Raw genomic sequence first — 23,675 nt, 5'->3', positions numbered from 1 at the left:
AGCAATCCAGCAAGAAGTCAAACTCCACGAAGACCACTACACTATGATAAGCCCTAAATTAAATAAGTGGAAAGAGAAGTGAAATCAAGACTGAGAACAAGAGCAAAGAAGGATTTGAATGCAAAAGAAGGGCAGTTTGAGGGTAGGTAAGAGGCAAAGAGCAAGAGACTCCATGGGATATGCTTCCTTTGTAACCATTTGAGTGAGGCCCTTTTGGACCTTATAGCCATCCTAGTGACTCACTTGTCATAAATTCTCCTGCCCTACCTGACATTATATGAGGCCAAAGAACCTTCCAATTAACCTACATGATTGTAATAAATAATGAATTACTATTGTTTTCAGATACCTTTAGAATGAATCATTACATAACTCAAGTTATAACTAATTATTCTTCTAAACTTACCTTGGTGTTGGCCATGTCTACAATATACTGGTCCCCCTTTATACATTCCATTACTTCAAAACCATCTCGGTCAATCACCTTGGCCTGTGAGCTTCCAGATACAACAAGAATCATGTCTCCAGTGTTACTGTACTGTAATGACTTGATCTGATGGCTATGCAAAAGAAAAAGAAAATAATCTAGTGAGACATTAAGCACACTGTTTATAGTATGCCCCTGCCTTATAAATGAGAGAGTTCCATTCTAGGAGAATGCACGTAAAACATTTCATTAGGAAGTATGAAAAAAATGAGTCTACATTTCCGATATAAATATACAATATAAAGCATAAAAAACTCAAACCCACACACAAATACTGTAAATAAGCTATAGTTACTTTTAGAGTTACCTTAAAATGGTAGCACAGTACAGCACCATACTAGCATACAGAGGACTGCATGGAGTGGACAGACAAGAAGAGAGTTACTAACTGGAGGAAGGAGGGTAGATGAAAGATGGAGCTGAAGGATCATCAGCAACAGGAAATGGAGGGAAAGACCAAATCTGGCCTACACCTGTTGGTCATGGGTTTTTGATGAATTCAATTCTGTCTACACTCTTGAAAAAACAAGCGAGTGTGAGTAGTAGCTCTTTTTTTTTATCACCATAGAGGATTCTAACACTGGATGGCCTTTGAAGAAGTGCTACAATCTTTGTGTATCATTGTACACTGAGTTCCTATGCCTCAAAACTAATGGTGCCTCTTCAAGTAAAGAACATTCCCTTGTGATTTCTTGTGTTGTGAATCTCTTTGATTCTTCAATTCCATCTTCCTCTTGGCTCTCTTCATCTTTTCACTGGACCTCTAATTCCACCAGATCCTCATTGAAAAGTTCCTTGTGCTGCACAGAAAGGAGTTTAATGAAGCCACTCTCTTGCAGATCCAGCTCTTTTTTTGCTAAGGGTCACTAAGTCGTTGAAGAACTCTTTGGATTCTCTACTCATCTTCTGAAGTGTATGAACTTCATGAATAAACTGTGGGCAAAGATTCTTTCAAACCCCATTCTTGGCAACAGTCAAAACTTCACACTACAGTTGGTATTTTTTATGGTCTAATACAGGTTATAATGCTTTCTATTTGTTGAAAGGTTGTTCCTACTTCAATTGTCTTCACTGCATGACCAAAAAAAAAATGTGATGTAAACAGTATTTCTTGAAAGTCACAGTAACTCGTTAGTCCATACATTGGATAAATACCATAGTATTCAGTGACAGATGCACTACTTTGACATTGGGACAAAAGTCATCCATGAACTAGAGGTAACCTGGTTCACTGTCAAGCAGCAAAAGAATGTTGAATAGGTTATCTTTCTCCAAACAATATTTACATATCTCTGGGATAAAGAGGTGGAAAAAACCAGTCTTAAAAAACAGCCTTCATAATATCCAGGGTTTGGAATTGGTCTTGCATGCAACAGGTAGAAAGCACTTTGCTATGTTTTTGAGGGCTCTTGGGTTTTCTGAATGGCAAACTAAAACAGGCTTTGGTTTCATATCTGTAGAAGCACTGCCAATGCACAACTAAGTGAATCTATCCATTGCTGCTTTGAAGCCTCCCTAGCTTTTCTCTTTACAGATGGAACTTTGTTCTAGTATCCTCTTTCAGTACAGTCCTGTGTCACTGACATTAAAGCTAGTTGGGGAAAATAAGCACCTTCATCAATAATTTATGTGTTGCTGGAAACTTTAGGGTAGCTATGGTATCTGCAATCACAACCTCACCACTTATAGTGGTACCTCAGTTTATGAATTTAATTTGTTCTATGATTTGGGGGAAAACGACTGCATTTGTGTCTGTATGGGGAAAATTGCAATGGTTGTGTTTGTCATCCAATGCACAGTTTGAAAAAGAAAGCAAAATTTTGCTGAATATTTTTGTTTGCAAATTGAATTGTCTGCAGATAGAAGTATTCATAAACTGAGGCATTACAGTGCTTTTATATGGTGAAGGTTGGCTCTAGCTTTGAATCTGTTAATCTGTCCATGGCTGGCAGTAAAAGATGCACCTTTAACAACCTATGTTGTCTTGAAGTCTTCACACAGGATTTTAGCTTTATCTTGAATAAGCATTAAACTAACTGGGACTCAATGATCCTGCATCCACTCACTGAGAAGTTTCTCCAGCTCTGTATCACTGTACCACACTTTTTGGATATTACTATTGGCATCACAGGCACTACAAACATCACATGTTCCATGACCTTGTCCTTCTTCTTTAGAATGGTGCCAATGGCTGAACAATTCATATACAAGAATGAGTAAAGTCTACCACCTTTTCGCTTCTATCCAAACTGCAGTAGTTCATTAGGTCAGGAGGCCTGGAGACAGTCTAATAATGAGGGTTCTTTTAAAGCAGTGAAGATTATAAAAATATTTCAATATATCTTCAACAATGATCATGTGTATCATTCTACACTCTGTTGCCTACTTTTTGTTGTTGTTGTTGTTGCCTACTTTTATAATTCAGATACTAAATTTCACTTATACAGAGCTGAGAATTTAGCTTAGCAGCACAGGTACTTGCCTGGCAGTATGAAGTCATAAATCCAATCCCCAGTACCCCCTTAAAAAAAGGGAAGTTATAAATTTCAGTTATATAACAATAAAAAGAAAGATGTTTTAGGGTCAAGGATATACTTCAGCAGTGCAGCACCTGCCTGACAAGTGCAAAGTCCTGAGTTTGATTCTTGGTACAAAAGAAAAAAAATGTTTTACCAAATTTCACAGAACTTGGGAGACCCAGATGTTGAACTGTGAGCCATGGAATTTAAAATAGCTCTCAGTTAAAAGTTAAATGATAAGGTTTAGGTAACTTACACCTAATACTGGAAATTATTAAAATGCAAACATTTTGAAAGGGGAAATAAATGACATTTAGAACTAATAAATAAGAGATTAATAATAAAGAATTAGAAGTTTGGAAAAAAATTCTAAACTGAAAAATAGCAACAAAAAATTAAAAAATCCAAAAACCAAACAAGACACAAGTGAAATATGGGAAAAAATTGGCTGCACATTAGAATTAAAGGGCAAAAAAAAGAGAGAAGCAGTATTTGAAGAATAAACTTCAAATAATGAGGACAGATACTACAGTATCCAGAGATTCAAAAAGTACTACAGGAGAAAGTACAAACAGGAGACCAGAAAATTAGCCCTTTACACACTGTAGGAAAATATGCTAAAAATCGGGACAAAATAAAACATCAAAAACAGATTTAAAAAATCAGATGACTTTTCAGCAGAAGAAACAGCCAGAAGACAAGGCAATAATAGCTGCAATGGGGCAGGGATACAGCTCAGCAGCACAAGCGCCTGCTTGGCAAATACAAGGTCATGAGATCAATCTCTAGTACTGCCCCACACAAACAATAATGTTAATAATAGCTCCAAGATCCTGAATAAAAATATTGCAGGGCTAATATTACATAATCACATAAACTAAAGATTAAGTAAGGGATGTTTTTAAGAAACATTGAAAGGAGCCAGAAGTAAGGGACACAGGTCTGTAATCCTTGCACTAAGGAGACGGAAGTAGAAAAATCATCGAGAGTTCAAGGAAAGCCTAAACTGCAGAGCAAGACTCTATTTAAAAAAAAAAAAATAGAACTAATAGAATTTGCCAGCAGCCAGTTTGCTTTAAAGGAAACATTATAGATAGTTCTTCATGTAGAAGTAAAAGCACAGCTGGGTGTAGTGTCACACGCCTGTAATACTAGCTCTTAGAGGGTTGAGGCAGGAGGACTGCCTGAGTCTGAGGCCAGCCTGGGCTACACAGTAAGTTCAAGGCCAGCCTGAACTATACTGCAAGACCCTGTCTCAAAAAGAAAGGAAAAAAGAAAGAAAGAAAGCAAGCAAGCAAAGCACAAAGTAGTATATGAAGATTATCAGAAGCAGAGAATACATACATAAAGCACAATGACAAATGACTACAAAGACAATAATAATGTTGGGTGAGTTTAATATGTATGTATAAATGCATGTGCCAACACAGAAATGAAAATCTGAAGACAAATGCAAAAAGGTAAATGTAATAGATGCAATAAATGTTTCAAAAGCTTTGCATTGGATGAAAAGTGGCAAAGGCTAACTTGTACTAGCATTTCATGAGTCTACTATAGATTATAGCTTGTAATCATTAGGTTAACCATTAAAAGAATGCTAAAAGATGGGGCTGGGGATTTAGCTCAGCAGCATAAGCGCCTTCCTTGCAAGCAAGCAGTCGTGAGTTCGATCCCTGGTACCAATAAAAAGGAAAAAAAAGACAAAAAAAAAAAAAAGAATGCTAAAAGATATAAACTAATAAGTTAATCAAAAGCACAAAACATAGTATTAAAAATTAGTGCAACAAAAATAAAGTACAGTACAGCAAAAATAAAAGATTAGACAAACAAACAATGAATAAGGTGGATATCTTACACTCTATTAGCATTTACATTAAGTGTAAGTAATTTAAACAATAATTTCTTTTTAAATTTTATTTAAAAGACTAAAAACAGAAAACATAGAAATAATACATACTTTCAAAGAAAAAATAAACAGTAAGAAATCACTAGTTGATGATTACATATTGTCCTCTTACAAATAGTTGTTCAAGATACAAAAGTGAAACATACAAAGTGGGGATTCAAACAATGAGACTGCAAACGGTTCTGTTCAATTATCCAACAAAAACATAGTAATATGGTTATCAATCCTATACACTTAAATATATACGCAGTTATCCATATCTTCATTTATGTTGGGATTAAACAAACTAAAGCAGGCTAAAGTCATTCTGAACAAAGAATAATAGTATTGCTGGATTTCACATCATGACACTCCGGGATCAGCACTGGGTACTGTAGTGTCTCTTTTGCTTCAAAGTATTTGTTCATTTCATCATGTTTTATTTAAACACTAATTAAAAGATAAAAAAACTTCTGTTTAAAAGACATTTCTCTATAAAGTATAAAAGAAAATAAAAACACACAGTTTACAAATATTAAAGCTAGTATATAGCTTGTACATTAGGCAGAACAGACTTTAAAGTGAAGAAAACTGTTGGTGAAATGAATGCAACTTCAAGAGTATTTACAGCAAAGTGTTCATAATAGCCAAACTGGAAACAATTCAAATGCATAAAGACAGAAAGTAAGTAAGTAGATGCATCTTCATACAATAGAACGGTGTATTACAATTGAAATGAGTAAATTTCTGTTATACAAAACAGGGACAAAACTTAAAAATATAAATCAAGTAAAAAAAGTCAGATAAAAATGTGTGTTGGATTTATTCACTTTCAAATACAGTTAAAAGTAATCTGAAGAGTCAGGATAAGGAGGACAGAGGTAATATGTAGAATATAACTCATCGATTTGGATAGTGAATACAGTTATATTCATTTTATGATGAGTCTTCAAAACAAAAACCTTAGTAGGATCAATGTATTTTCTAAATGCTATGCTTCAACTCAAATACTATGAAAATATGTGAGGTGACTTTACATTAGGACCCCTGAAAACCCACCAAAAAGGATAAATGAGGAACATAGCTCAGCAGCAATGGTGCCTTGCTGGCAAGTGGAAGGTTGTGAGTGCAATCCCCGGTACCAAAAAAGGATAAATGAGGACACTATCATATTTCATTGTACAATTCGAACTTTAAATGCTAGAAAGTTCTCAGAAAGAACTAAGAAAGCAAAATACATATAATATTTCTTATAGTTTTACATTGGTATTTAAATTATTATAATTTAGTTAATAATTATGCAAAACAAATCCTTCCATTTACCCATTACTAGACAAATTCAATGTGTAGAAATTGATCAGAGATTATTTTACACTGCATGCTAAACTTTTATTCATTAAAAAATAATTTAACCATAAATGCATAAGCGGAAAAATATTCGTTACAAGTACAGGAAACATAAATATTACCAAAAATTGGGAAGCCCAAAAAGGCTCAGAAACAGATACTTGCCAAGCATCAAATAGCAGAAAAAAGTAGTTTACTTAGAAAGTATTTATTTACTTAGAGTTTTGTTTAAAGGTCAAATGAAGTCATAAGGAACTCTTCGAAGAGATATTTAAGCTATGCCTCAAAAAGAAGTCTTCTTTATTCCATAGCTGTAGTATTAGGACAACTGCTCTGATGACCCAAGGAGGAACTCCAGCAACTACCTGTTAGCGTCTGTGCTCTCAACTCTGCTTTGCCATTACGTGATTCAACTATTCTGTCTCTGCTTACATTACTTCCAGTTAATTTTCCTCTACTCGCACTGTTTATTTAAGCTTTCTGATGCCTTGTGGCTTCCATTCCATGAGAGTTACTCATGTTTTCTGTCTTTTCTCTTTGCTCCCACTGCTGTCTGCTTCCTTACCAATGTACTGCACATTCAAAACATGCTCAGTCATTAGGTAATGTGGGAAACCAATTAGAAAAGGCACAGCATTGGGTTTTTTTATACTTGGAGGCTAGTATATTGAGAGGGTGCTTTGGGGATACAGGATATTGCCACCAAAGTTATAGGTATAAGGTATATTGAAACATAAGTGAATTTCATGCTTCATGCTGGTCCCACCCTTAAGATATCTAGTAGGTATGTATATACAAATAATCCAAAAGGATACACACCCTGTAGTTACCTTCATGTGACAGGAATATGTATAATTTGAAATAAAAATATGTATGGGGAAAATAGTTTTTTTAGGGAAAATAACATATATGATTCTAACCAAAATAAATATTCTCACAAAACTTGCAATTAATGAAATTGGGATTGTGTAATATAAAAGAATCCATCCTCCTAGAGCAAAAAAAAAAAAAGCTATCACATCAACTATAAGATTCTGTCAACATTTGTTGCACACTGAATGTGTATGTCTGCCTAAATTCTTGTATGTCCTAAGTCCAATGTGGTATAGCATTAAGAGGTGAAAATTTTATCAAATAATTAGGTAAGGATGAGGTTAAGAGTTTGGACTTCACAGGATGAGATCAATTCCTTTATAAAAGAAGGAAGAGAACACCAAACTTTTATTTTCCTATCTCCTGAAGCTAGTGCAAAATGCAGTCCTCTGCAAATGAAAGAGTAGGCACTAACAAAAAAATAAATGTGGGAGCATTCTGACCTTCAACTTTCTGCCTCCAGAAGTGTGAGAGATATGCAGCACAGGCAGAGCAGACTAAACAAAACTTTCAAGAGCCTTAAGATGCTCAAGAACAGTAAATGAACATTGGCTTCAATTCAGAGTCACCAAATGCATTAACATGTACCAAGAGACTAAGGTTTTTCTTAAAAGTGCTAAAACACTGACTTCTCCTCTCTAGCTATGAATCTTAGATGATGGCCTCATTGAATTTTTGAAACTAAAGCTGTTGTAAATTGTTTTTTATTAAGTCAATTGATATAATTTATATATACATATGATCCATCATAAAGAATTTGTAACTATATGTGATATATCTTCATTTCTCTTTTTTCCTCATTCCCTTCCCGTTTTCAACTTCCCCCCACCTTATTTACAAAAGCTGTGCTTCAATTTTATCCTTGTTTTCTCATTTTTGTCTTTGCTTTTCCTTTCTTTCCCCCTCACTCCTCCCTAGTTCACATTTGAACAATTTCTTCCTATTCCACAGTGTCTATTATATATTTTTGTTCTTATTTACATTGTCACTGTGTCACACATAAGAAACAATGGAATATTTATAAAGGTATGATCCATTTAGCTACAAATGTCTCCTCTTGATGTTACAGTGGTATTCCATTATATTAAAAAAAAAAAAACTACATTCATTCATCAATTGATGGCAATTTGGGATGTTGACAAGATTTGGCTACTAAGGGGATTTTCGAACATGGAGGACAGACAACAGCAGCTACTGAAGGCTCTCTAAAGGCTCGGCTCAGAGGCCAGGAATGATGGGGACTAAGGAGATACGAACCAGTAGAGATATGCTCTGCTGACTCAGGAACGAACTGGGCTGAGAGAATCCAACTTAGAATACAGTCCTGGCGCTAAAATAGGAACAGAAAAATCTCGGTGTGGAGGCTCGACCCCGCGCCATTGGAAACCGCGGTTTGGATTTCCCGACGCCCGGCGGCTGGCTGCCTCCACAGCGGCTCGGCAAGGAGAGACGCGCAGAAGCTCGGGAACGGGAGTCTGCGAACGGAGTCGGAAACAGGACGGACAAGGAGGAAAACTGACTGGTGGCGAGGTGAGCGAAAAACTGACTCCCTACCACAGTTTGACTCCAGCGGAGGTTTTTCTGGGCTCGGGCAGTCCTGTAAGAGCAGGGCGCGGTGGCAACTGCAGCCGCACATTCCCCTCTCGGACGGGATTGGTGAAAGGTGCCTGGCCAGAGGGACGCTGCTGGCGGACTCCCGAGGCTGGCCTAACCCAGATCCCAGAGCCTGACGGTGGCCCGGAGGAGCGACCGACTCCCGCGTAGGCTGCCTCCTCCGCAACTCCCTGGTGCGCAGCGGTGGGCGGGAACAACTAGCCAGCGCAATTTGATCAGGCTGTGGCTGACAGGCAGGGAAGCCGGGCCTCCTGTGTAAGATTGCATTTTATAAGGAACAGAAAATATGGGGAAGGGAAGCAACAAAAAAGGCTCCTCGGCCCCCAATCCTGAGAATCAGGCAATAGTGGACACCGCACCAATATACATTAAGCGCCATTTAGAGAGCCTCATAGACCAATTCAGGAATGAAGTTATCAATGACCTGAAGCTAGAAGTATGCAGAATAGTTAGAGAAATGCTAAGCACCACCCAGGAAAAAGCAGATGGTGGAATGGAAGAACAGAAAAAGAGGGGAGAATTGCTTGATGGAGAAAACAGAGAAAGCATTGAGTATGTGAAGCAGGTGCAAAGGGACTATCAAGAAATTAAGAAGTCTACCCAAGACTGGCATAACAGCTTGAAAGAAACTAAGGACAGACTATCTGAATTGGAGGGCAGACTTGAAACATGGGAGAATGAAATGAAAAACTTCTTAAAAATAACAAAGAAACACACAGCAATAATACAAAGACAAGAAGATGATAAGAGGAGCCATAACTTAAGGATTAAGAACATAAAAGAAGAAGTAGGGACACAAACAAGTGAACTACAAAAGCTACTCACAGAAATAATCCAGGAGAATTTTCCTAATTTAGCAAAAGGTAAAGATACTCAGATGTATGAGGCATACAGGACCCCAGCTACCTACAACCCTAACAGAGAAACACCCAGGCATATAATAATAAAAATTCCAGAAATTCAATACAAGAACAGAATATTAAAAGCTGTAAGAGACAAGAAACAGATCACTTACAAGGGAATACCCATCAGAATTACAGCAGATTTCTCTTCACAAACCATCAAATCACGAAGAGCATGGGGAAAAATAATTCAAGCTTTGAAAGATAATAATCTCCAGCCAAGATTGAGATATCCTGCACAACTGTCCCTGGAAATTGATGGAAAAACGAGGTGCTTCCGGGATAAAGAGGAACTGGGGGAATTTGCAACCACCAATTCAACCCTACAGAAAGTATTGCAGGATATTCTAAAAAAAGAAAAATACAAAGAACCCAGAAATAGTGGCGGGGAGGCCACAACGAATGGCGCAGAGAAAAAAATGAAGAAGACAAACTGACAGCTACTGACAGAAAAAGAGCTCAACAGAAATGAGACAGAGAAGATTGGATGATAGGAACAGCTTTTTTTGGAGAAAATGACATCTTAATAGGTAATGCTGAATTAGTACCATCTTGTTTTGAAGTCTCATCTAGCGTTTGTTCTTCTGTCTCCAATGGTCTAAACAGGTTGTATCTTATTGGATTTTGTTATGTACGATAGTATAAGCAAAAACCTTTTAAAGACAAGGAGATTATACAGAGACCATTGTTCATTTTCTGTTAGTCGATTCTAAATACTATATAATGCTGTCATTCTCTTAAATGGTTTTACATTGTTTTGATATACTTAATGCTACAGTATATGAAGTTGTACTCAAGGACTTCAGGGAGGGAGTCAATATGGTAACTATTTTTGGGTAAGGATTATCTGGTGGTGAAACACTATTCTGCTTAAATGGTTATGTTTTGATCTGCCCTGTTTCGCTGTTATGCCTTCTTTTTTCTCAATCTCCACTCCATTATTTACTTTTTTATTTTTATCCACTTAATTAAAGGGAAAAATATAGCAGGATATAATATAGTAACCCACTTTGACTTTCTATTATCTCGATTTGAAGCCCTGTATTACTCTCACCATCTTGTTTTTGACTGAGGTTCCTCTATTCTGTTTTGCTGGATAGTATCAGGTTCGAAAGTTTAGGCATCAGCTGTGAAGATAATGAGATTCATTATCACGCCCATTCTCGTTGACTTTTATCTACTTTTGAAGACCTACAATATCTCCAATGTTTTGGTTTTGTCGGTTTTATTCTTTACGGTTTTGTTCAATTGTATTACAACTAATGATATAGGAATTTCTACTAGAAATAGCGGGAGGCATTATGGTAACCATTGTTGATCACCTTGTATTATGTTTTTATATTATCTATTACGTCCACCCTTTTGACTTGACCGATTCTGTTCTGTTATGTCATATTTGGTTTTACTCTCTTCCAAAAAAGCAATAAGAACCGTGGGAGCAATGAAACCCAAAATGTGTAATAGTCACTGTACAAAAGAGAGGAAAAGAAAGTGCTCTAAACTATATAACTGCATGTATATTTAAATGTATAAGATAGAAAATGATATCACAGAGTTTTATTGGATCATTGAACAGAACTGTTTGCAGTATCATTGTTGGAATGTCCACTCTACAAGCTTTAATTTTGTGACTTGAACAATTATTTCTAAGATGGCAATATGTAATCCATTAACTAGTGATTTCCTACTGCGCATTTTTTTATTCTGTAAATCTGTACAACTTGTACCCCTTCACTGTTTTTTTTTTCTTTCTTTTCTTTTCTCCTTAAATAAAAATAAAAAAAAATTAAAAAAAAAAAAAAGATTTGGCTACTACGAATTATGCTACTATAAACATGGGTGTTCATATATTGTTGTGGTGTTTTGCCTTCATGAGGCTCTTAATCCGTTGAGGAAGATATGCAGAAGGGAAATACGTGGACAGAATGGGACTTCTAGTTGTAGATTTTGAGGAATCTCCACACTGATCTTCACAGTGACTGCACTAATCAACACTCTGGAGAAGGGTTCCTTTTTCCTCACAGCCCCATCTGCATTTGTTATTGGCTGATTTTTTGATAATAGTCCTTCTTTCAGAAGTAAGGTGGAATCTCGGCATTAATTTGCATCTCTCAAATGACCAGTGATGGTGAACATTTTTTCATGTTCACCATTTGCACTCCTTCATTGGAAAAGTGTGTATTCATTTCAGATGCTTATTTTTGGACATTTAAGCTGGGTTTTTAAATTTGGCTGCTCTGGGTTTTTTTTCAGCTCTTTATATGTTCTAGATATTAATCCTTCAGGTACAACTGGTAAAACATTTTTCCTATTTCATAGGTTGTCTCTTTAATCTGTTTTTTTTTGTTATACAAAAGTTTTAATAATATGAGATCTCAGTCACCCAATCTTTATAATATTTCCCATGCAATCAGGGTTTTGTTCATTAAGTTTTTATCTACATGTATGTCTCTAAGAGTTCTGCCTAGTCTTTCTTCCACCATAATTAATGTTTGTTTTAATATTTAGATCTCTGATCCATTTTGATTTTAGCTTAGTGCCTGGTAAAAGATACGGGTCTAGTTTCAGTCTTTGGCATGTGGAAAGCCAATTTTCCCAGCACCATTTACTAAAGAGGCTTTCATTTAGTGAATATATTTGGCCTCTTTATCAAAAATGAGGTGGCTGAATGTGTTTGGAGTTGCTTCTGCACCTTCTAATCTTTCCCATTGATCCTAGCCTTTTTTCCCCAGTACAATGCTGCTTTTATCACAGTAGCTCTGTACTATAATTTCAAGTCAGGGAGTGTGATGCTCCCTGCTTGCTTTTGTTGTCCAGAATTGTTTTTGCTACACTAGATCTCTCTAGTTTCAAATGAATTTTATGAATAGTTTTAGTTCTGTGAAGTATGTTAATGGTATTTTGATTGAGATTGCATCAAATCTGTATAACTTTGGGAATACAGCCTTTTTCACTGTTGGTTCTGCCTACAGAGCAAGACCTTTTTCTGATATTCTGTTCAATAGCCTTTCTCAGAAAATTATAGTTTTCATTGTAAAGATCTTTTAGTTTCTTTATTAGAATGATTCCTAAGTATTTCACTTTTTTGGATATTACTGTGAACAGTGTCATTCACAGTAATTTCCTAACATCTCTCAGTGAGTTTGTTATTTGTGTTCAGGAAGGCAACTGATTTTTAAGCGTTCACTTTGTATCCAACTATGTGGTCATTAAATCTAGAACTCTTTTGGTGGAGTTTTAGGGTTGCCTATATAGAATACCATGTCATCTATGAACAACGGTTAATTTTACTTTTTCTTTTCTTCTTCTTATTCCTTTCTCATCTTGAAATGCTCTGGCTAACATTTTTAGAACCATAGTGAATAGAAGTAGACATCCTTCTCTTGTTCCTGATTTTAAAGCGAAGCTTTCAGTTTTGTCCAGTTAGTATGTTAACCTGTTGGTTGGCCATAGATGGCTTTTGGCAGATTGAGATAAAGACCTTCTATTCCAATTTTTTGTATAGTGTTTTGCATAGTTTATCATGAACGGGTGTTGAACTTTGACAGATGCTTTTTCTGCATCTACTAAAATGATCATGTGATTTTTAGCTTTGGCTCAGTTATTATACTGTATTACATTTATTGTTGAAACATCCTGCATCTCTGGATGAATTCTACTTGGTCCTGGTATATAATCTTGATGATTTACTGCATCCTGTTAGCCAGTACTTTACTGAGAATTTTTGCATCTTGTTCGATTAGAGATACTTTTTTTACTCTTCTTTAAAGTTCTTTTTTGGTTGGCACTTTCGATGGTTTTAGTATTAAGGTAATACTTCATGCCAGGAAAAAGTTTGTAAGCATTATTTTTCTTTCAAATTCATTAAAGTGTTTGAGGAGAGGCAGCACTAGATCTTCTCTGAATTTCTTGTAAAATTCAGCAATGAATTTGTCAGGACCTAGGTTTTTCTTTGTTGGGAGGATTCTAATTACATCTTAAATTTCATTTATTGATATTGGGATATTTGGGGGGTTTTTTGTTTTTTTAAATTTTTTATTTTATTTTAAAGAGATTAAGACAAAAGAGGACATAATAAAGCACATCAGATCAGAACAATGCAAGTAACACAGCATTTTACCACAAGACAACCCATAATTAACAGTAACTACCACAGTGTCTCTTTCTTTGAAACAGTTGAACATAGCTTCATATATGATAGTATCAAGCATAACAAAATATAAAACCATTCAAGAGAATGAAAGCACTGCAGGGCTTTCAGAACCAAATAGCAGAGAAAGAACAATGGCTACTATATTATCTCATTTTCCAGAGGAAATTTGTTTATATTATCACACATAATAAAACCAATAAGATATAACAGGATAGAACCAAAGGCAACAGAAAAACAAAAGCATAGTAGGACTTCAGAGTAAGATGATACTAAATCAGCTCTGGCTATTTTTAATGTCTTCTTTAAAATAGCTGTTTATACTATCACAGATAATAAAATCAAACAAACTAGGATAAAACTATTCCAACTAATGAGTGCAGTCATTATAAGGCTTCAGAGCAATGTAATGGGGAATCATGATTACTATAAAGTCTTTATGTAGTCTTATCATTTTTTATGCTAGGGAGACTATTCGGTATTTATGCATGTGAGTTTGATTTACTTCACTAATGAATATGGTCTCAAGTTATGTCCATTTATTTATAAATATCTCAATGTGATCATTCTTTACAGTTGAGTAGTACTCCATTGTATAAAAATATCACAACTTTTTTATCCATTCCTCAGTAGATGGACACTTAGGTTGTTTCCAAGATCTGGCTATTACAAATTGTGCTGCTATAAACGTGGGTACACATATATCACCATGGTATGATGTCTTCAGTTCTTCTGGGAATATGCCTAAAAGTGGAATAGCTGGAACAAATGGGACTTCCAATCCCAGCTTTATGAGAAATCTCCAGACTGACCTCCACAATGATTGCACCAGTCTACACTCCCACCAACAGTGCAGGAGAGTTCCCTTTTCCAGCCTCTCCAGCATTTGTTGTTGGTAGTTTTCTTGATCCTGGCCATTCTTTCAAAAGTGAGATGGAATCTCAGTGTGGTTTTAATTTGCATTTCTCTGATGAGTAATGATGAATAACATTTTTCATGTATTTATTTTCCATTTGTATTTCTTCATCTGAGAATTGTGTATTCATCTCAGTCTTTAAATTTCAGGATCAAATTTTTTTTTAAATTCTTTATATGTTCTAGACAGAAGTCCTTTGACAGGTTGTTCAGTGTGGTGTTATTAATTTCCATGTGTTTGTCTAGTTTTCATGGTTTCTTTTGCTATTGATTTCCAATTTCATTGCACTATGGTCTGATAATATATATGGGATAACTTCAGTTCCTTTGGATTTACTGTAGCACACTGAAGCATGAGCTAGTATGCTGTCTATTTTGGAAAATGACCTGTTTGCAACTGACAAAGATGTGTATTCTGATACTGTGGCATGGAACATTCTGTAGACATCTACAAAGTCCATTTATTTACAGGTTTAGTTAAGTTCTGATATTTCTTTGTTGATTCCTTATCCAGTTTATCTGTCTATTTATAACAGTGGTTTATGAGGTCCCCAAATACAGTTCTATTAGTGCTTATTTGATCTTTCATGCCCATTAATACTTGTTTGGTGGAGGACTATCTGGACAACTCTCCTTGAAAGAAAAGCAATTATCTCCATTTTGGCTAACCTGGCACTATTTCCGTGTATTGATATGTGCACAGAGGTGACAAGGACTTTTCCTTATCCCTTCAATTAGCTTTGAGCAATGAAAATCAGTCTAGCCAAGTGCTCATCTGTAGTCTTTGAAGTGACAGGTCAGTGTTGTCCCACCCTGTAGCCCTCAACAAACATGTAAACCGGGTGGGAAGGAGAGCCATGCTCCAGGCTATCCATTGGGAACCAACCTCAAGATAAGAGCCTATGACTTTCCAGGGCATAAAAGAGTATACATCAGAGCTGAAGCACAGACTCCAAAACATTAGATACTACCTCAAACTGTGTTATGTAGACTACTCTTTCTGCATATCCTTGTCTCCACATATTGCACAGGTGATTTCAGGCCTCTGGTCTATTCCACACTTACGTACTTCCCGTCATTCTCACAGTCACTCATCCTCCAGCCACATCTCTCTTCATGAATTAATAATATCCGAGTTCAGCCCTGGGTCTAGGTCTTTGTTCTGGCTGTCATCATCCTAGACTGACCTCCATAGTGGTTGCACCAGTCTGCACTCCCACCAACAATGCAGGAGAGTTGCTTTTTCCCCATATCCTCTCCAGCATTTGTTATTGGTAGTTTTCTTGATCCAGGTCAGATAGCTTGAGGCCATCTTTCCTAGTCTCCAATTCCTTATCAGCAATCAAGATCTCTTCTGCTCTGTCTCTGCAGTCCACAGCTTTACTGATGCTTCCATTCTCACCAAACTCACATCACTGTAAATAATCCTGCTGGGCTCTTTGCTCTTGATTCTGAACATAAATCTGGCTAAAAGCCCCCCAAAATAGCCATGCCACCACCTCAAAATTCAACTGCCTTGAAATTTTTTCTGCCATTGTATTTAGTCTGCCACCCTTAATGTTACTCTCATGCAAAGTCTCTGGACACACATTTTTTTTTTTTTTTTGTATTTTTGTATTTTTACCGGTACCAGGGATCGAACTCACGACCACACGCTTGCAAGGCAGGCGCTTATGCCGCTGAGCTAAATCCCCAGCCCCAGGACGCACATTTTTTCCAAGCTATAACACACATATTCCGGAGTCCAACAATCAATGCAGTCCTTCTTCCCAGAAGAAACCTCGTGAGCCTGGACTTTATCAGCAAGACTTCTATCAGTCCTCTGATCTGCTGAGCATTGACCAGAATCTCTCATACTGAACAGCTTAAGGCATTCCAGCTCTACTCTTTCAGGCAATGTCTCTGAACCTTTATAAACTCTCTCCACAAGCTATTCTCAAAGGCTCTTTAACCACACTGTCAGGAATAGTCACAACAACAACCTCACTCTTGGTACCAAATTCTCTGTTGCTTACTTTTCTCTTATCGCTGAGACAAAATACCTGACATCCAAAATTAAGGAAAAAAGGATGTATTTAGCTCACGGTTTTTGGAGGTTTCAGTTCATCATCAGTTGGCTCACAGGCAGGGGAGCATGGCAGAGGAGCAACAGTTCATGCAGCATAAGATAGCAAAAGGGAAGAGAGCAAGAAAAGACTCTTTCTGTTGCTTATACTGTATGTAGGCTACCCATCCCAGGGTGGGTAGAGCACTCATAACCAAAATCTTAGCAAAATGTGACAAAACACAAGAACATTATATTGGAGAAAGGGCACAAATAGCCTAACACAAGATAGAAACATGCAAAAAACTGCATTATAGGGCTGGGGATTTAGCTCAGCGGCATAAGCACCTGCCTTGCAAGCAGGCAGTCGTGAGTTCGATCCCCGGTAAAAGGAAAAAGACAAAAAAAAAAAAAAAAAACTGCATTATATAAGAAACACAATAAAGCACAAGTGCAATTGTTTAAATCAGCTTTTCATCTCTGTGACACAACACTGGACATCCACAACTTAAAGAAGGAAATGTTTTATTTCGATCATAGTTCCAGAGTTTTATTAGTCCATGGTTAGCTAACTGAAAAGCAGAAACAGCATGGCAGAAGTATGTCATGCAGCAAAATTATTCCCTTCGTGGCAGTAAGGAGTGCCAGAAAGGAAGCTGCCAGTGACAAGATATAGACTCTAAGGTCACATCTCTATAAGCACTGAGACACATACAAAAGTATAGTTTACTAATCTCATAGGCAGTACCCAAACCAATCAAGTTGACAAATAAGTTTAATTATCAAGCAATGCAAAGTCCCTGCACTCAAGTAGTTTGTTACAGTGACAGATAACAAAGTAATACAGCAACTGAGGGGCTTCACTTTTTATTTAATTTAAACTTACATAACAATTTGTGGCCAGTGGCTACTATATAAATCAGTTCATCTATAAACAAGATAAAATAAAAGCAGTCTCAATCTTGAAATAAAAAGATTTTTATTCTCTCATAATAGATGTCAAAAATTAGATTCTAGGAAATGATTCTCAAAACATAAAACCTAAAGAAATCTATACTGAAAATGTCTACACCATAGGGAGGGACATGGTGGTACACACCTCTAATATTAGCACTTAGAAAACTGAGGCAGGAAGTCTGTCACAAGTCCAAGGCTAGCCAAGACTGTATAGTGACTTCAAGGCCAGCCTACAAAATATAGCAAAAATAAAGTTTACATCCTAAACATTACATTCAGTCATAAATATACAAAAGAATACTGAAGTAAGTTCAAGAAAGCAATTCTTTTCCATAATGTTCCAATTATAACAGAGAATAAATCAAATAATCAAACCCCCAAGAATAAAATTTTTCTATCAAAACTAAAGGCAAACATTTTTAAAGCTGCTTTCATAGCTTCTGTTATAAAATCAATTAAATTCCTGGGTTTACACTAATAGATTAATCTCAAAACAAAAAAAAAGCATGATTTCAATAAAATTTTAGGCTACTATCCTTTGCATACCAAGTTTATAACTCCAAAGCTGATAAGTAGATAATTTTTTTACTTTTAAAAAGGGTAAAATTAAATTACAAACAGAACAAAACAGATCGTAAGATAACAATGCAAAGACACAGATTTCAAAGCGAGTCAATCAGAGATCTTCACTGTCTATCATATTGTCTCTTGTTTTCTTTCAAATAGTTGTCCTTACCTTAACATACAATGTACAAAACAAAAAAGTATAAAACTGAACAGAACAGGATGATGAAGGTATTTTAGGTCTTCAAGATCAGACAATAAGGAAGTCAACAATGGCTGCCATAATGTCTCTCATTCTCTTCAAAACAGCTGTCCATACATTCATGTATGTTGAAATTAAACAAACTAAAAACACCCTGAACAAAGAATAATAGTATTGCTGGATTTCACATCATGACACCACGGAATCAGCACTGGGTACCTTAGTGTCCCTTTTACTTCAGAGTAGCTATTAATTTCATCGTGCATTACATTATCGATTCTCATAAACTTTTCAGAAGTTCTACGCATGCATGAGTCTGTACATATACACCTACCCTTTCTGTGTTAATAGGGAAAACAAAAAAACAAGACAACAAAACAAATTCCGAGAAAAATACGAAACGAAAAAGGCATATAAACAACACAACAATAGCAAAGAGCCAAGAACACTGAAAATATAGGCCTTCAAAACAAGGTGGTATGAGCATAACTAGGGTTGTTATTTTACATACTGACCTTCAAGAGTTCCTCGATGACTATACAATAATATGCACAATTGTTCAACTCGTATGAATGTTAACTATTTTGTTCCAGGAACTAATAGAGTTTGTAGCACAATCACCTTAGCTCTCCTGTGTTTATATAATTTTAGATATTTTTTCTTTTCCTTTCCTTTTTCTTTTTCCTCATTTTCCCTGAGATATTATTTTGGCTTCTTTAAACAGATTCTTCTCCTTTCACTGTAAATTTTGATTTTTTTTCTATCTTATGTACTCTTACATTTCTTACACTAGGGAGAAAATATGGTATTTACACATGTGAATTTGATTTATTTCACTTATGAGTATTTCACTTGACTTGAATCCATTTACTCATAAATATCTCAATGTGATCACTCTTTATAGCTGAGTAGTACTCCATTGTATAAATACCAGATCTTTTTTATCCATTCCTCAGCTAATGGCCATCTAGGTTGTTTCCAAGATCTGGCTATTACAAATTGTGCTGCAATAAACATGGGTACGCATATATCACTGTGGATGATATTTTCAGTTCTTCTGGGAAGATGCCCAGAAGTGGGATAGCTGGGTCAAATGGGACCTCCAATTCCAGCTTTTTCAGGAATCTCCAGACTGACCTCCACAGTGGCTGCACCGGTCTACCCTCTCACCAACAGTGCAGGAGAGTTCCATTTTCCCCTGCAGTCCCTCCAGCACACGTTGTTGGTAGTTTTCTTTATCCTGGCCATTCTTTCTGCAGTGAAATGGAGCTTCAGTGTTGTTTTAATTTGCATCTCTCTAATGACCAATGATGCCGAACATTTTTCATGCATTTATTTCCCATTTGTATTTCTTCATCTGAGAATTGTGTATTCATCTCAGTCTTTAAATTTCAGGAATCCGATTTTTTTTTTTTAATTCTTTATATGTTCTAGACAGAAGTCCTTTGTCTGAGGGACAGATCACTAAGATTTTTGTCAATTTGTGGGCTTTCTTTTAACTATGCTGGAGATTTCTTTCAACAAAAAAAACTCTTTAACAGGATGCAATTCCAATTGTTGATTCTGTGAAATATTTTGCATGCAGTTTGATTCTTCATGAATTCTATGCCTACCTCTGTGTCTTCAAGATGTCTACCTACTCTGTCTTCCAACAAATTTAGTGTTTCTGTTACAATATCTAGATATTTGATCCATGTAGACTTTAGTTTAGTACATGGTGATAAGTAGGGGTCTAGTTTTAGTTTTCAGGATATGGAGAGCCAATTTTTCCAGCACCATTTATTGAAGAGACTATCTTTGTCCCACTGAACATGTTTGGACCCTCTGACAAAGATAAGGTGGCTGAGTGTATTTGTAGTTGTAGTTGTATCTTCTAATCTATTCCACTGATCTTCAGGTCTGTTTTTATTCCAGTACCATGTTGACTATATTGCAGTAGCTTTGTAGTATAACTTCAAGTCAAGGATTGTGATGCTTCCTGCCTTGTCTTTGTTGCTCAGAAAAAGGATTACAATACTTGGATAACTGTACTCAATATTTGGGATTACAATAGCTTTTACATTGATTAAATGTCGGACCTTGTCAAAAGCTTTTTCTGCATCTATAGAAATGATCATGTGGTTCTTATTTTTGGCTCTGTTGATGTGGTGTATTACATTTATTGATTTATATATGTTGAACCATCCCTGCATTCCTGGGATGAATCCCACTTGGTCTTGTTGTATAATCTTAATGATTTGCTGCATTCTGTTTGCCAGCATCTTATTGAGAATCTTTGCATCTACAATCATTAGGGAGATTGGCCTGTAGTTCTCTTTTTTGGTTGGGTCTTTCTCAGGTTTTTGTATTAGAGTAATGTTTCCTTCAAAGAATGAGTTAGGGAGAATTGTTTCTCCTTCAATTTCATTGAAGAGTTTGAGGAGTGTCAGCATTAAGTCTTCTTTGAATTTCTGGTAGAATTCCATAGTGAATCTGTCTGGTCTTGGGTTTTTCTTTGTTGGTCGGGATTTAATTACATTTTCAATTGTGTTAATTGAAATTGGATTATTCAGCAGTTTTACATCTTCTTGACCCAGTTTGGTAATTCATATGTTTCTAGGAATCTATTTATTTCTTGTATGTTATCAAGCCTATGAGAATAGAGGTTTTCAAAGTAGGTAATGATGGTCTTCTGTATTTACACAGGGTCCATAGTGATTTCACCCTTTTTATTCTTTATTGCATGAATTTAAATTTTCTTTCATTTTTTTATTAAGATTGGCTAGAGGCCTGTCAATTTTATTTGTTCTTTCAAACAACCAACTTTTTGATTCATTGATTCTTTGTATTATTTAATTTATTTAAAGATAAACTCAACAGAAAAAGGGTAGAAATAATACATAATTTCAAAAAATAAACAGTAAGAAATCACTAGTTGATACATTACATACTGTCCTCTTAGAAAGTTGTTCAAGTTACAAAAGTAAAGCATACAAAGTGGACATTCAAACAGCGAGACTGCAAACAGTTCTGTTCAGTGATCCAACAAAAACTTAGTAATAGAGTTATCAATCCTACACACTTAAACAGACATGCAGTTATAATCTTTAGAATACTTTATTTTCCGCTCTTTTTTACAATAGCAATCACACATTTTGGGTTTTATTACTCCTATATTTCTTATAACTTTTTAAACTAGAGACACAATGTGATATTGAAAAATATAATTCTTATTTATTTCACTAATGAGAATAGTTTCAAGTTGTCTCCATTTACCTATGAAGGTTATTAAGATCATCCTTTTTTATAGCTGTAGGGAGCGGCTTTGAATAGCTGCTGCTGCCCTGCCCCTCCTGCCTGAGGGCATTTTGTGTGTCAGCCTACATTTCCCATGATCCTCATGTCTGCCTACATTACCCATAATCCTCTCCTGCTTACGTCATATATCCGGATGTGATGATGACCTATCAGATAACACTCTGTGCCCTCTTCATGCCCTTGGCCCACCCGCCACCCTATATAAGTTGTAGCCATTTTAAAAATAAACGAGACTCAATTGGAATCGCATCTTGTCTCCATCTCTCTTTTCTCTTGCCCTGCCCCCATCCCCGATCCCCTCTCCAGGTGAGACCCATGGATTGGTCCGCAGACCGGATCATATAGCTGAGTAATATTTCATTGTATAAAAAAATACCACATCTTTTTCTTCCAGTCTGCAGTTGATGGGCATCTTGATTGTTTCCAAGATTTAGCTATTGCAAATTGCTGCTACAAACATGGATGCACATATATCACTATAAGATGACCTTTTCAGTTTTTCTGGGAAAATACCCAGGTGGGGAATAGCTGGATTGAATGGAACTTCCAATCCTAGTCTTCTGAGAATTCCCCATACTGATTTCCATGGTGGTTGCACCAGTCTACACTCCCACCAACACACAGTGTTCCTTACTTTGTATTGTTTTCTTAGTCTCTACTGCATTGATTTCTGCTCTGACCTTTATAATTTCCTCCCTTCTTTTGGCTTGGGATTTGACTTGCTCTTCTTTTTCTAAATGGTTGAGGTGTAGCACCAGGTTTATTTCTGTGTATTCTGTTTCCTGATGCGGGAATTCACTGCAATAATTTTTCTTCTAAGGATTCCTTTCAAATTGTATCCCACAGATTCCAGTAAGTTGTATTTGTACTTTTGGTTACTTGTAGATATTGTTTAGTTTCTTCTTTAATTTCCTTTGTGACCCACCAATTGCTCAGAAGTGTAGTATTCAATTTCCATGTGTTTTGGGGATTTTGCAGTTTCTTTTGTCATTAAGTTCTAGTTTTATGGCAGTATGATCCAATAACATACATGGCATGATTTCAGTTCTTTTGCATTTACTTAAGCATGTTCTGTGGGCTAGTATATGGTCTATTTTAGAGAACATTCCATGTGCTGCTGAGAAGAATGTATATTCTGATATTACTTGGTGGAATACTCTGTATACCTCTACTAAGTCCATTTGTACACAGGTGTGATTCAGTTCTGTTATTGTTATTTCTTTGCTGACTTTTTTTCTTTTTTTATTTTAAAGAGATTAAGACAAAAGAGGATATAACAAAGCAGATCAGAACAATGCAAGTAACACAGCATTTTACCACAAGACAACCCATAATTAACAGTAACTACCATAGTGTCTCTTTCTTTGAAATAGTTGAACATAGCTTCATATATGATAGTATCAAGCATAACAAAACAGTATCAAACCATTAAAGAGAATGAAAGCATTACAGGGCTTTCAGAACCAAATAGCAGAGAACGAACAATGGCTACTATATTATCTCCTTTTCCAGAGGAAATTTGTTTATATTATCACACATAATAATATCCAATAAGATATAACAGGATAGAACCAAAGGCAACAGAAAAACAAAAGCATAGTAGGACTTCAGAGTAAGATGATATTAAATCAGCTCTGGCTATTCTAATGTCTTTTCTTTATAATAGCTGTTTATACTATGACAGATAATCAAATTAAACAAACTAGGATAAAATCATTCCAACTAATGAGTGCAGACATAAGGCTTCAGAGCAATGGAATGGGGAATCATGATTACTATAAACTCTTATATACTCTCTGTGATGATTTTCTGTCTGGTTGATCTGTTCCTTTTTGTCAATGGTGTGTTAAGGTCTCCTATTATAACTCTCTTAATCCTTATTTGATCTTTCATTTCTGTTAATATTTGTTTTGCATAGC

The 23,675-nt window shown here is 36.0% G+C and overlaps 1 protein-coding gene across 4 annotated transcripts in view; it reads right to left on the bottom strand.

The window, feature by feature from the left end:
• Window positions 1-23,675, bottom strand: part of Wdr70 (WD repeat domain 70) — a 305,121-nt gene that overhangs the window by 201,084 nt on the left and 80,362 nt on the right. For all 4 annotated transcript variants that reach the window (XM_013152887.3, XM_063258091.1, XM_063258094.1 and 1 more), the window contains one exon: window positions 407-560. In XM_013152887.3, coding sequence (XP_013008341.1) covers window positions 407-560 — 154 coding nt within the window. The remainder of the gene's footprint in view (window positions 1-406; window positions 561-23,675) is intronic.

Source organism: Cavia porcellus, unplaced genomic scaffold (genome assembly GCF_034190915.1).
Source record: "Cavia porcellus strain 051 isolate PalLab524CR breed Dunkin Hartley unplaced genomic scaffold, mCavPor4.1 scaffold_11, whole genome shotgun sequence".
Taxonomy (NCBI): Eukaryota; Metazoa; Chordata; class Mammalia; order Rodentia; family Caviidae; genus Cavia; species Cavia porcellus.
This window is presented reverse-complemented; position numbering and strand designations above follow the sequence as displayed.